This window comes from Dermacentor andersoni, chromosome 3, assembly GCF_023375885.2.
Source record: "Dermacentor andersoni chromosome 3, qqDerAnde1_hic_scaffold, whole genome shotgun sequence".
NCBI lineage: Eukaryota > Metazoa > Arthropoda > Arachnida > Ixodida > Ixodidae > Dermacentor > Dermacentor andersoni.
The window spans coordinates 166,223,944-166,239,238 of NC_092816.1; the positions used below are offsets into that span (position 1 = coordinate 166,223,944).

General features: G+C 45.9%; 1 protein-coding gene across 4 annotated transcripts in view; it reads left to right on the plus strand.

Annotated features, from left to right (window-relative positions):
* The first annotated feature begins 8,608 nt into the window (after positions 1–8,608).
* Positions 8,609–15,295, plus strand: part of LOC126524504 (2-Hydroxyacid oxidase 1-like) — a 49,216-nt gene continuing 42,529 nt past the window's right edge. For all 4 annotated transcript variants that reach the window (XM_050172806.3, XM_072286798.1, XM_055067341.1 and 1 more), the window contains exon 1: positions 8,609–8,859. In XM_050172806.3, the coding sequence (XP_050028763.1) occupies positions 8,627–8,859 (233 nt within the window). In that variant the 5' untranslated portion in view covers positions 8,609–8,626. The remainder of the gene's footprint in view (positions 8,860–15,295) is intronic.

Here is a 15,295-nt window from a genome sequence, read left to right on the forward strand (position 1 = left end):
CAGACTCTGGAGGTTGACTGGCGATCCTGAACCCTTGTTCCCTTGCCCGGCTATTGATCATTACCTTTGTCTTCTGCATATTAGTCTTCAACCCCAGTCTTAAACTCTCTCAGTTAAGGTCCTCAATCATTTGTTGCAACTCCTATGCAGTGTTGCTGAATAGAACAATATCAACTGAAAATCGATGGTTACTGGGATATTCGCCATCGATCGTTACTTCTAAGCCTTCCCCGTTTAATAGTTTGAATACATCTTCTAAGCACACAGTGAAGAGCTTTGGATAGATTGTGTCGCCTTGTCTGACCCCTGTGCAAGAGCGTTAAAAACGTTGACAGTCACCTTAGCGTACGCTAAATAGGATGAAGGCGAAAGCCTGCCCGCTCACGAGACATTAATTACATTGCTTGACATGTTCATTCCAATGCGTTATTACTTTCCATTATATTCTCCAGACACAGGTCGTTTGTTTAAGTGTCTTAATCAGGTTAGCTAATTTAATTTCGTTCTAACTATATACAATGGTCGCGGGTTTGACTTCCACCAAAGGTCGGGGGTTCTGGTGCCCTAATAACAATACAATAATTACATGTGCCTTAATTATGTGGTATTTCTGAAATTAATTATCTGCGTCTTAATTAAGACCAAAGGTAGCGGGTTGACTCTAGTCTGTCACGATGCCAATTAGAAGCCAACTTGAAAATATGGCCTGTTCGCCAATATGTCCATGTTGGGTCGTGGCTTGGAGTTCCCTAATCAGCTTCGCCTCAATTAACACGAAAGGTCTTGGGTTCCACTACAGCCAAATGTAGGGGGTTCCGCTCTAACTTCAAGATATGAATTGGAATCTAATTTGGTGATATGGCCGCATTGTCCAAATCACCAAGTAGGTTCGGCTCCCGTAAAATGTCGGGGTACGAGGGTACCAGTACTCACCTACGGGGCAGAAACCTGGAGGCTTACGAAGAGGGTTCTACTTAAATTGAGGACGACGCAACGAGCTATGGAAAGAAGGATGATGGGTGTAACATTAAGGGATAGGAAAAGAGCAGATTGGGTGAGGGAACAAACGCGAGTTAATGACATCTTAGTTGAAATCAAGAAAAAGAAATGGGCATGGGCAGGACATGTAATGAGGAGGGAAGATAACCGATGGTCATTAAGGGTTACGGACTGGATTCCAAGGGAAGGGAAGCGTAGCAGGGGGTGGCAGAAAGTTAGGTGGGCGGATGAGATTAAGAAGTTTGCAGGGACGACATGGCCACAATTAGTACATGACCGGGGTTGTTGGAGAAGTATGGGAGAGGCCTTTGCTCTGCAGTGGGCGTAACCAGGCTGATGATGATGATGATGACGAGGGCCTTAAATATATCTTAATTGACTGTTGCTTAATGAACCCCACAGGTCATGGGTACGACTCCAACCAAAGGACGGGGGTTCGACTCGTGTGAGTGCCTTAAAACCAAAGACCGTGCATGCGACTCTCACCAAAGGTCGAATGTTTGACTCTCGACCTTTACAATGTCAGTTGGAATCCAACTTGGAGATATGGCCCATTCGTCCATATCTGCAAGTGATTTCTACTCTCACCAATGGTCTTGGGCGCTAGTACCTTAATTACGCTATTGAATTACCTCGGTCCTAATTAATTTTGCCTTATTAACATTACTGGTCGTGCTGGCGCTTCTTCGCCTCGGGTTCACGCTTTCCTTTAAATAAATTCATGGCCTAATTCGCCCTAAATAATCCTTAATACTAAAGGTAATCGGTTTGACTCCAACCAAAGGTTGATGGTTCGATTCCCACCAAAAGTAGTGAGTCCTAATGAAATTCGCCTTAACGAACACTACATGTAGTGGGTTTAGCCTCCACCGAAGGTCAGCTCCCTATTAATTTTGGTGCCATGAACACTGGTTTGATAAAGCCGAAAGGCGTAATGCCGGGCACTAAATTTTTTGTCATATGAGGCGTCTAAGGCTTACGCCCTAATAGCCCTCCTCTGGTGACCAGTAGCGGTAGCCAGAGGTGGGCCCCTGAACAATAGTGGACGTCACCCACACGCACGGCTCGGGTCGTGGGAGTGGTAAAGTTCTTCATGCGGCGACTAAAACTGGCACTCATGACAGAGACGTGCGCCCCAGTGTCAACCAAAGTTCTGAGAGGGACGCCGTCGACGCGTACTTCAAGAATTTTTTTGTGGGCACATAAGGGCAGCAGAGGATTTCGGGTCAAGGTCGACAGTGAAGCTTCACCTCCGGAAGCTGCGTAGTCCAGTTCTTGACCGGAATGCGGCGGCTAAAGAACTGCGAAGGAGAGCGGCGGTGAGTCGAACGAAATTGACGGCATGCGGCGGAGGCGACTGGGCATAGCGGCTACCTTCTTCAGGGACATTGGATCCAGAGGATTTGGTGCGGGCTTGATAGTGGGTTGCAGTACGGAAGAGATGAGTATGCTGGAAATTGGCTATGGGACTCGGAAGGCCACTGTCTGCGGCAATAACGAGCAATGTGTCCACCTCGGCTGCACCGGAAAGAGATAGGCTTATCGTCGGCTATTCTCCATTCCGGCGGGTTTCTGCAACGATGAAGGGTGCACAGACCACGATGAGCCTGTCCGCAGCGACTGGGGCGGCGTCAGGAATGTTGATGGCTAAGACAGTAGAGAGGATGCCAAGGTTCGCAAATTCCTGGTTCGCAAACTGCCCGAATAAATGAAACAGCCGTTGTTGACGTCTCAGATAAGGTGGGTTTATAAGAAGCCAGATATACGACCTCGAATTTTTGGTGGACGATGAACGTAGTGTCGTCTGATGCGGATGGCTGACAAGGAGTTAGCTCCCAGGACTACGTTGCAGCAGTGTTCGGTAGAGACTGGGATCGATGCTCCGCACCTCCACCAAATAAATGTTATGTGGAAGCACAGTAGGTAAACAATTTGCACGGTGTACTTAGAAGGGCTACCAAGCACTGTCTAACATGGAAGCCAGTCATGATCAAGCAAGGCACGTGAGTCAGAGGCCAGTTATGGGTACGTTCTACTAACTTCAAGTGTTCACACCATCGTTTTCGAATAGCACGTAGCAATACGATGCAGTCAATGGGTAGAGAACGTGTATGTTTTGCCTGTTCTAGCCCTTCAAGCGAAGGGTACTAAAAATTGAAGTTCAAATTGAAAAGTTCAAGAAATATGACGCTATAAGCGTGGACAATGCAGGTTCTGCGTATTGAGCACCGTGTGCTATTTTTACGTTTGTGCTGAGGTCGTACAACGTGGAAAACTATATTGACAAAATTTCTGTGTTGTGTGGAAAACATGGGCCCTGGAAAACTGATTTCCATTGCTTGGTCTGTGCTCACTACTTTTGTTTCGCAGGCTGCGTCTTCTTCCATGGATGCTAAGGGATGTTGCCATAAGAGACCAGACAACGACAGTCTTGGGCCAGGAAATTTCTCTGCCCGTGGGATTCGCACCGACGGCCTACCTGAAGATGGCACACCCGGATGGAGAGGAAGGATCAGCAAAAGGTTTAATGGCTGCTCAGTTTTGCAATTCTCGGAGAACCTACTGCAGGGCTAGTTTCGCTTGCATTCTAGCAGGCCATATAGATGCAAAATTGCTTTCAACCACAAATACAATATAGACGAGAAGGAGCGCTCATCTTCGTCTGATTTCACGTCCTTATTTCCTTTCTGTTCGTGCACTATATTGCGCTTTCAGCGTTGTGCCCGAGTCAGCTAGTAATCCGTTGGCATTCTCAGGCTAGTTACTTCACACACTTTTCGGTGGCTGTGTATCTATCTATGTTCCTATTTAACCGTTTTCCCGCATACCTGGGTCACTGATCGAATGGATAGCGCACTTGCTTGTTGTACTCAGGGAACAGGTTTCGAAACGAACAATAGGAACAACTTGGATCATTGAGTACGTGTAAGTTGTCTACATACGTGCCGCTCTTCAATGAGCCTATTTCCCGCCGACGTAGAACTCTTTAGCTGCGGGATTGGCTAGGTACGACGTTTCAAAGAAGCTCTCTGACGCCGATTTGGAGCACTAGGTATGTGCCACTCAGTCTGTGCTGGTCTTCAAACAACCTCTTCCATGGCAAGTCGGGTCATGGAATTTAACTTTACTATTCTTTAAGTACAGTAAATGGCTTATAGGCCATTTAAAGGCGGTGGTATCAAAGTCAAAGACTGCTACGGTGCCCTCTATTAATAATAACAGTGTACAGACGTATGAAAGACGAACCAACTAGGTAAAACAAACATAGAGGCGCAATCGCTAAATATGTAACACAAATAATGAACAAATTAAGTACAACTGTCATTAGACAATCCTATATTGCATAAAAATATTGTGAATACGTAAGATCGCAAAGGTAGTATACTGAATCATGTAAACTTAAACATGTAAAATAATCTTAAGGGCATGTATAAATGCGTGAAAGGATGATGAATATTCAATGGTTGGTGTTGGGTAAAGTATTCCATAGACCTATAGCCATGAACGACTGTGTCGTTCGTACATAGTCAGAATAAACCATAGGCAGTACAAAAATTTAAGCTGCGTGCATACCTCGTAATTTTCTTCTTAAGGAGATACCTGGAATCATGCGAAACCTGTTTAGAAAGTAACCTAATCAATGGAATTGTGAAATGGTAGCTGAACAAGGTCGCCACAAGGAGGATGTCATCTTAACGAATTTAACAGAGTAGCATTCGGGAAGAAACCGGTCTTAGTGATGAAGTGTATTCCTTGCTTTTGTAAGTACTTAGTAGAATAGATTTGTCAGTAATATGAATTTCCCGAGGAAAGAGTGCCGCAATTGGTGTGACTGTGAATGAAAGCAAAGTATAATGCTAATAACGCATCTTTGAAAATATATGCTCTTGGTTTCGTTGATGCTGTGATACCGAAGGTGCACTTTTGCTTAAGGCAGTAGGCCTCATTGAAAAGTTTTTTTTTCTTTCACAAGACTGATTTCTTGTTTATAGAATTTCATGTATGCCCAGACATTCAGAAATAGGTTGCGAGAAAAATCACCTTCCGATCACCACTAGTTTGGTAGTTACAGTGAGTTTTAAAACCCATACCCTCCTATCGCGATACCGAAAAGCAGTGCTATCTCTCCTAATTATATAAAAATATAAAAAGGTTTGAGATGTGTGTCAATATTCAATGCAACTTGAAATTCATACTGAAGCTGCTCGGCGGAATCAGCTTGGCTGGAAATTTTGCTGGGTTCTGTAAGGTCGCACAAAGGCACTGCGTTTTTTTTAGATGTTGAGGTTATATCCCGATAACATTTGAGTGCATATTAAAGATAATTAGTCAAAAAGAAGACGCCTGTAATGCCACTTGCAACGTAGCGCTTCGAAAATTTTTTTTGTGTTTTCGGCAGTAGCATCTACTAAATTATTTATCCTAACCATAATAGAATTCCAGAAGTGAAAAGTTATTGATATTTAGCCAACACGACGCAATTCTAAGATCCCTGCCTCTTTCATTCTCAAGATGCTTTACAAATGTATCCTGACAATACATCTACTATTCTAAGTCGAACTTAAGGGGCAGGTTTAGCTTGGGGGCCACTATTTAAATACATGGGCAAAGGACAACGATTTTTGAGCAACCAGTGCACCGAATTTGATGAGTTATGTTAAATTTAAAAACGCAAGTTATAATGTATCACAAGAAGCCAACAAACAAAGCCACCATGGAAAACAGGAAAAAATACTTGTACTTCCTAATTGAACTAGAAAAATGATAAATAATGGCAAGTAAAGTTGATGAAAAAGCAACTTGCTGCACTTGTGGAACGATCCCACGTCTTCGCATTATACGTGCGACGCTCTAACCAATAGCTGCCGCGGCGCCGTTTCCCCATCCACTTGCTTGCGTAACTGTTTTTACTACTAGAACTAACCTTGGCAGTGTTAGCCAGCGCCACGACTCACAAACCTGCGCGGTGGATGTGGAACATCCTTTCCTCCGCTGGCGTCTCGAGTACGCGATCTTTTTGGGTGAAGACAACTGCTCAATACACCCACACATGCTACCTGAAAGCATCAATGTTGCTGGATTCAAGACCCTCGTTATGAAATGAACGAGAAGGAAGGGAGTTAACGCAGGACCCTAATTCTTATTATTCATATCATAAGAAGCCAACAAACACCAAATGCACTGGCTAACACTCCCAAGGTTAGTTCTAGTAGTGAAAACATAACTACCCAAGAAAGTGGATGAGGAAACAGCACCGCGGTAGCTGAATTGGTTAGAGCATCGCACGCGAAATGCGAAGATGATTCCCCACGCGCGCCAAGTTTTTTCATCCAGTTTCATTGCCATTAATTTATCATTTCATCAATTCAATTAGACATCATCATCATCACAGGCCTGTTTTATGTCCACTGGAGGACGAAGGTCTCTGCCGGCGAGCTCCAATTACCCCTGTCCTGCGCCAGCAGATTCCAACTAGCACCCGCGAATTTCCTGATTTCATCGCTCCACCTAGTCTTCTGCCATCCTCGGCTGCGTTTCCCTTCTCTTGGTACCCATTAAAATCTCTCGAAGGCTATTCACTGCGTGCATGGAAGAAGTATTCAAACTATTAAACTGGGAAGGCTTAGGAGTAAGCATCAACGGCGAATATCTCAGCAACCTTCGGTTTGCCGATGACATTGTTTTATTCAGTCCCATGATCACATAGTAGTGGCGCCCACTGATACGGCGATGCAAAATGTGTTCATAGCTATTTACCTAGAGAGCATACATGCCATGAATAGCGTAGTCCACTTTTGAACTCGCGTGAGCTCCGCCGAATGTTCTGCATAACATGAGTACCGCGGTTTTATCTGACGTCTGCTACAATTATCGGCGATTTCGTAGTGACTTGCTTTCATAGGGGCTTTCCTTTATCCACACAAGGTTCCGAAACCTAATTCCATTCTTTCAATTCATCCCTCTTGCCCATGTCCCGGTGTTTTAGACGCCAATGTTGCTTTGGCACAGTATCCTTATTTTTTTTAGGTATCGCGTAGCCAATTGTAGCCGTATTGTACACAGGGTGTTTGGGTAAATGAGTTAGCAACATCAATTACAAAAAATATTTATGCGGTTTTACTTGCCGAAACCACTTTCTGGTTATTAGGCAAGCCGTAGTGGAGGACTCCAGAAGTTTTGACCATCTGGGGTTCTTTAATATGTGCCTAAATCTAAGTACACGGGTGTTTTCGCATTTCGCCCCCACTGATATGCGGCCGCCGTGGTGAGGGTTCGATCCCGCGACGTCGTGCTCAGCAGTCCAACACCATAGCCACTGAGCAACTACGGCGGGTCCAGCATGAATAAAATTGCCAAGTTAACGAATTAAATTTCTCGCTAGCGCATTTATTTCAGTCGCAGACCTAAAATTGACGACGCAGTAATCGGACCAGATAATAAAGTATTGAAGTCCACAGAGTCAGACGATCCATACTAATGCCGGACTTGAAGCCCAATAGTCGTAAACTTCATGAGCGCCTACACGCTTCCAGATAGCTAACGCTGCTAATTTCTGCCGACTGAGCAATAAATCGTGCACGATTTCACGCATAAAACTGCAACCTTAATAGGGAAGGGCACATCGGAATGTCGCCCCTAGCAGGTGCCTGCAGCGGTCTTCCGAACCTTCCTGCATAACGATCGCGGGAGCATAACCTCGCGGCGATTTCCATCGCCCAATGCTCTCCTGGCGGCGAGTGGAAACAAGGGCGCGAACTCGCGGCTGTCCGCTGGGTGCGTGAGTGGTCTGCTCTCGAGCCTTGCAGTTTCGTCTGGTGGTGAAATTAGCGGGGAAAAAGAAATGCCATACTCCACAGAAATGAGAAATGTGAGCCTTTGGCAAGCTTGGAAGTGCTGTGAACTCTTCTAACCACGGGCGTCAAATCCTGCATTATGATCAATCAGCTGTCTTTCCCGTTTAAAAATTTCATTGTGGTATTTACTCTTCTATGGCTCGCACTTTATTCTTCCCGGGTGCTTGCGTTAGACGCGACAGGCTTGTGGCTACTCACTGAAATTTTGAACTGCACTGAGACGACTATGCAAATAAATGCAACCACTTTCCGCCGTCTATAGCACACACAGTCGCCGATCAATTTTCGGACACAGACTTGTGCCATATTGTGGCGGATCGCGGGTGTTACCCAGCACACGAGTATCCTCGGCGCGCTTAGCGACATTTTTCTTTCTTTTTAAATAAATTTTCGCACTTCTATAGATGATGCGGGATTACACCAGGACGCACCTTAGACGGTTTAATACGATATTGTAATTTTACTAATTACTTGCCCACCTTCTGGCTTACGCAAAGCATAAGTCGAGACAACGGTTTCTGTGTTTGCTAGTGCAGGCAGCTAAGGTTGCTGGTGATTTAGTGGGAACATTAGCTAATGAATAACACTTTTTATTGGTTTACACGCCGATCATAGTAAATTTTTCATAATAATTCCGTGAATACAGCAGCGGTGTAACTTTTTCAAAGACAAAAGAATTGGGCACTGTTTTACACAACGCATTTATTTTTCTATAATGATGCCTACTTTCCGTGAATGTTTTGCTTCCAGCCGCCAAGGACGCGGGAACAGTGATGATTCTCAGCCCTATGAGCAACACTTCCTTGGAAGACGTTGACTCTGCGGCGCCGGGTGGTCTCCGCTGGATGCAGACGTTCATCTTCAAGGAACGCGACGTCACTAGGAGCCTGGTGCTTCGAGCAGAAAAGGCTTGCTACAAGGCCATTGTAGTCGGTGTCGATTGGCCGCTCTCGGGAAGAAAGATATATGACACTAAGTGTGGCTTCGACATCTCTCCTAACCTCACGTAGGTTCTTGTGCGCTACCTCAAGCTATTTCTTTTGCTTTTGAAAAGCTCATAAGGCACAGTTGGGGTATTGACAACCGCATAAGAAACGCATTTCACATCAATATGCATATAAAGTTACACAACCGGGGCCGCAGATTGCATTGGTGTTATTGCGATTAGCATTGTTTGGGAATCTACCTACTTTGCGGTATGTTAAAACGAATCTTTCTTTGCGACCTCCTTCGACTTTCCCGCTCCTGCTGCTGCTGCTTGCTGCTGTCTTGCCGAATACCTCTTGCCGAGTACGTGGCTCATAGTGAAAGTAACCGTTGTTATCAGGCCGTTGTCATTTGACCTTTGTTATCCATGCTTGCTCTTGGCCAGTCCTTGACGAATGGCCGGTACAAGACATAGTGCAAACACCGAATACACTGCGAAAAGAGGCAGCTCTTGCCGAATGCGTTGGTAGTACTGAAAATAATCGACAGTTTTAGAATAGCATTTGCAAGTAAACGTAAACGCATTACCAACGTAATGAAATAGAGTCGTCCTTGCTGCGCATGCTTCGAACGTTATTGGGTTTCTGTGGTTTAGGCGTGCTATGATAGCGTACCTTATTATGCGAGTTTAACGTTCGTAAAGTTTGCCGACGCTAAGAAATAGCGTTGTAAAACATGGCGGCACCCATAGCTCCCGCTTCAGCGTGAATTCTCGTGATGGCTACGCTGCCATTCGCGTTGATCGCCGGAACTATTTTAATGAGCTTTCGCTTTCTCTGAATACAGCTGAAAAGTTATGAGCGCATAGCGCGTTCATTTTCTGAGATTGTTCGCCAATTCTGGCACCCGTAGGCTTAACGAGTCGCGTCCGTAGAGGAACAGCAAAATAGCTGCTAATGGATCCTCTTGGCTTCGATAAGTTTGGCACTATGCACCAGACGGCGCCCTGCTTTATAACGGCCTCTTTCCATTTGCGTTTCCGTACGGTAAACTAGACATGAAACGACGCGCACCGTAACACCCCGAAAAGGTGCTTGTGTTTAACGTTCGTATGGCGACAAACGCTATTCTAAAACTGTCTAATATCGTCATCAAGCTGATGTCGACGTACCATAGTTATCACTGCTGGATTCCCGAAGCAGTCTTGCACGATAGGCCAGGGCCGAACATAGTGTAAACAAAATTTCGAAAACACCTAACCACGTCTTACCAGCTGTGAATGCGAAAGCACTGATGTCAAATTGAACGCCACTGAACGGTGCTTCGAGGTATGAACTCCTCGTGGTCAAGCGAGCGCGTTGAGGCGTTCATCGCGCGTTTAAGGCGAAAGCCTTAGACGGCTTATGAGACGAGAAATCCGGTGTCCGGCGTTGTGGCATAGAGTAATATAGCAAACATAAAGAGTGGATACACCCGCAAGCCCCGCGGCGGACTTTGGTCCTCAGCGCACTTAGCCAAATCAGCGAAACGCACCAGCCTCCAAGATGGTCGCCGCACGCCGTCGTATCGCGGAGGCCATGATTTAATTTTCGTTTATTTTATTATTTTGTTTTTGCGACCAGTAACGTTGCGTAATTCGAGTGATTTCATGCAGGGGCTTCTGCCGCTGTTTACTTGTGGCGACGAGGGCACAAATGTGTTTTACTATATGTAAGTTTTTTTTTTTTTAATTCATATTCGTTGCGTTTCAAGCTGTAGCTTAGCGCAACAATTATGCCAACTGTTAATGACCAAGTAGAACTTTATCGTTTGTGATATTGTACTGATAACAACTCACACTGAAAGGAATGTCTTAAATAAATGTGTCATGTTCCTTCAATACCAATCAGCTTGCTGGACAGCCAAGAACACGAAAATTGCAAAGGATTAATTGCGACAGGATGGTGATAAAAGTGGCAGACGAATGAAAACGGGAAGTGCGAAATGCAAGTAATGGAGAATAGTCGTAAATCAATGGCGTGATGGCAATAAACGTTACAAAAGCGTAACAACACACACAAAAAGTTTCTAGAGAATGAAAAAAAGCTGCACAGACAAGCCAGCAATTAATTTACTCAAATTGACATTGCTTTAGAAGGAACGAATATGACACTTTTTCTTGTACTTCTACGAAGAAGGGTAAATAAAGATAGCAAATTTATGTGAATGGTTGCGTACCAAAACAAAATGGCTACAATAGCAATTGGGCACGCCCAAGATCCTCATGTGGAATCTGCAATCCAGTGAGCCCTTCATTAAACAGCTGCAGGATACTGGCATCTCAGTCAATTAAGCACTCCGTCTGTATTGAAGGTCTTCATCTGCTGTCTTCGGAGCCTTGTAATCGTGTTCTGATAATGGCAAATTTGCCCTTGAATATGCATGATGTCCTTTGGTTGCAGAGTATATTTTGTGGAAGGAATAGCGGAGATTCCTGCAATACGTTGAATGACAGGCGAAATGTAAGCAATACTGGAGGCTTGAAAGCTATTGAATGTTGATGCTACGTTCCTTCGTGTAAGTAACAGTGCTGCCTTAAGCTTTTAAATGGAGATGCTATGTTTCTTCGTTTAATGCATATTTTTCTGATCTAAGGTCTTGGAAGCACTGTTATAAATGCTAATAAACAAGGAACTGAGGCCCGTGCGGGCCGCACTTAGGCCACGTCGCCGATCGCTTTCAACTCGCCCCTACGGCATCCACCGAAGGCGTCTACTGCAGTGTCCGCGTCTCGCGTGGCCAACACTTAGTAGACGCCACGGTTGTCCCTATTCTGGATGGATAGGCGAGAGAGGAGGACATCGATTAGGCATAGCAGCCGCCAGAAAAGAGCGCCTCTTCTCCCTCTCCTGAACCCCGGCCTCAGAGCCGATAGAAGAGGGCACGTACCGGGCCGCTTTCCTCGCTCGCGCACGCGAGGTCGACCCGCGTTCGCCGGCTCGCCCTCACAAGCTTTCACTCGCACTTACGGCGCGCGGAGATCGTTCTATCGCCTTTGCACTTTACAAGGAACCTCACGGCGACGCCGACTGCAGAAATGCGCCTGGAATTTTCACATAATTGCTATCGGAATATGCAGAGAATAAGTGCGAAAGAACGTGCAAAAGAACTTCCTGTGGCCTTACTATGAAACGACGACGAAGCAGTACAAGACGCTGGCAGAAGAACCCAACAGCGATCCCCTGGCGTATTTTAGAGACTAACGACGCAGCGAGCCCGACCGGCAGGGCTTCGCACGCTTTGGTTCGTGCTGCCTGTCAAGCTGCTAGCCTCGGCCGTAGGCGCAGTCAAATTTTTTCTTGATGTGCTCTGCCACCTAGCATTAGCGGCGAATCTCCATATCTCGGCCGCGAAACGTCTCGAGTGTCTACTCATGTCGTTTATATGTGACTCTGTGGTGACATTACCAAAATGCATGGCCCCTAAATTTATAGGGAGGCAAGGCCTCGACCTTTTGTGAGAGTTGAATCCATTACCTGCGCTGTTAATTAAGGCCAATTTAATTAAGACCCACGACCTTTGTCGGCGTTTTCTGAGGTGGCTGGCTGTAAAGAAAGACACTAAAAAGAAAATGCGCGCTGTCATTTGCCGTTTCTAGCCATCGTTGGTGGAAGGATGGGGTTTGAATACGAGGAGAAAACGCAGACAGAGCGGGGCGGGAGGGGTTGTTGGGAAGGGGGCAGGATAACTGTCCGGATAACTTGACAGAAAAGATAGTTGTCATAGGGGGCCTGCGTTTGTGGTTTTTAGAAGAATAATCCGATCAGCCGGACAGTGCAGGGGCAAACCAAGGCACATTTGTTGAAACATGGCTCGAGTGGCCTAGTACAGGGCGCCCGGAAAATTTTAAAGGTATTAAGATGGCGACATCGACTCGCATGGAAACAAGGGGAAGGGGGTGAAGTAGACCCGGTGTATCGGTGTTGGTCGGCCTTTAAAGGAATGTTATCCTGAGTAGATCAGCGTAGGCGTTGTCACGGTTGTGTACAGAAGTGACATGACCCCGTTTCCCGCAACGATTGCTAGAAACGACAAATGACAGCGCTCATTTTCTTTTCAGTATTTTACACATTGCTGGTGTTGACAACGACCACACGTTACCTCACCCTAATAATCCGCTAAAGCTAACCCGCCGAAGACGACAAGGCCGCCTTTGGCAAAGATAGGTTCAGCTATCTAAACATTGGACAGCCTTCGTGAGGTACTTTGCCGGGTTACTATAGCGACGTAGCTTGCGGTCGTTGTCTGCGCCGCCTGTCTGTAGAGAGACTAAAAAGAAAATGAGCGCTGTCATTTGTCGTAACCTTACATGTTATGTAACGTCTGCTAATGATGACGATGATGATTATTATTATTATAATTATTAGCATCCCCTTCGAAGCGGGGCCGTGACAAATAGCCACCTAGCCTGGTTTATATAATCCGGTATACTGTACATGTTTTTTTTTTTTATTCTAGCATTTCTGTTACGTCCCCGACATGTTTCTTGTTCTTATTTCCTCAAAACTTCTTTGTCCACTTTATGTCACTACCTATGTTTGTAAAGGATCAGGTCGCGCCAATTTCTTCCCTGTTTTTTTTTCACTAGTACTCCAAACATCTCTTGCTTTTCCCCGCTGCTTACCGGTTGATGGTTCGTCCAGTTTAAATCCAAGCGCTTCTGGAAGGTATAAGTTACCTCCGGGTCTCACTGGGTGAATCATTTCTGATTCCATTAGGATGTGCTGAGCTGTCTGCAGATTTAGCTGCAGCATTCATATGTCTCATCTTGATGCGAATATATTTCCCAATATTTTTTTCTTCGCCCTTAGGCAACCAGCTCAACCCTCAGATAGCAGTTATCGCACAGATTTTCCTTTCTAATTTAGTTCTTGCCATTTTTGCGAACGTCCATGATATTGACACGTGTACTTATCTTTATCGGGCGACCACGTTTCGCTGCTTACCAACTGTAATCGCACAGCGATGGACGCGCCTGCATGTATCCGACGTTTCTGGAAAGTTATCGATGCTTCTACCCGGCTGTCGGTTGTCGCCGCACCTTGTGTTATCTAATTTCATCGCGTAACGCGAATGGTGTAGAACTTTGTGGAAGGCACGCGGGTCCAAACGATTAGTCTGGAACATTCGACGACTGCTCTATAAAAGCCGACGCGCTTGACCCGCTGATCAGATTTTCGACGATCGCCGACTGTGTTCGCCGCTATCGTTGTGCTTTAAGTGTAGCCTGTTTTGTGGGCACAGGTTCGCCCAATAAAAGCTAGTTTTGTCTTTCACAGTACTGCGACTGTGCTCTTTAACGTCACTACCACGTGACAATATTTTTCGCTTCTATTCTGTGCACTCAGTTACCTGTCGCTCTTTCTCTCACTCCAGGTTGTCTATTTACACTTGCAATTACCCTATACTTGATTGCCAGCTTCCTGGACCTCTTACCCCATTCCGTGTCTACGCTTTTCAGATAGAGATACTTGTGCACTTTGACCTGACCATTTATTTTGATCCATGTTCGTGAGTTTTCAAAGCTAATTTTGTTGTGCGCTTCTCTCACTTCAACAGACGCCTAACCCATGTCACCCTGCACTGCCTCACTTGTGGTTTTACCGTGCACTCCAAAATCCAACCGCCCAACCAATTTTTGGTTGAGTTGCATCCCCGAGAAGGGATCTGGCACTCAGGAATATTGCGACATCTCTCGGAATATGGGATACGTGAAAACATACCTAATGTAAATGAAACTTGTTTATCCACTCGTAGGTTCCGTGTTATAGTTGGCAATGCTTTGTCCAGACCATTTTTACTGCACACAGGAGTACTCCAGGTTGCAGTACTTAGTTTACATTTTTAACGCGACAGCGTTAAGGAGCTCGTGTAGCAGAAAAGCCAGTGTCGTCGGTGTCGGCGACGTTGGCCATGAGCGATAAATCCTGGGAGGCATTTCATGAATAAAAAACAACTTGCAAGATGGGCCGGGTGGGAATCGAACCAGGGTTTCCTGAGTGTGACACGGAGACGGTACCACTCAACCACGACTTCGATGCTTCAAAGCGGTACAAAAGCACCTCTAGTGAATGCGGCGTTGCCTTAGACACGTATCGTCGACAGTTATACTGCGGTGTATATCGGTAATTACGAGCATGCAACTTACAGAAGTCGCAGTTACACGAGTAGCGAAGTACGTTTCCGCTACATTTCTTCTGCGCTCTGCGCACACGCAGAGCCATCTTGCGGCAAACACAGAAGACACCTTCCTCGCAATGTGCGGCGCTGCCCCGACACGTGGCGCGCCACTCCCCCACTTCTCCCCTTCGGGCCGTGCGGGGACCGGTACGAGGATGCCCCACTACCCTTGCGTTTAATAAGTTTTCTCGCTCTCTCCCCTTCTAACTTCACTCGTCACTAGAACCCTCGTGTTTTGGCGACGTGGCTCCTCTTTCCGCTCACAGCGCGATTCCTAGGTACAGCGTCCGATGCGG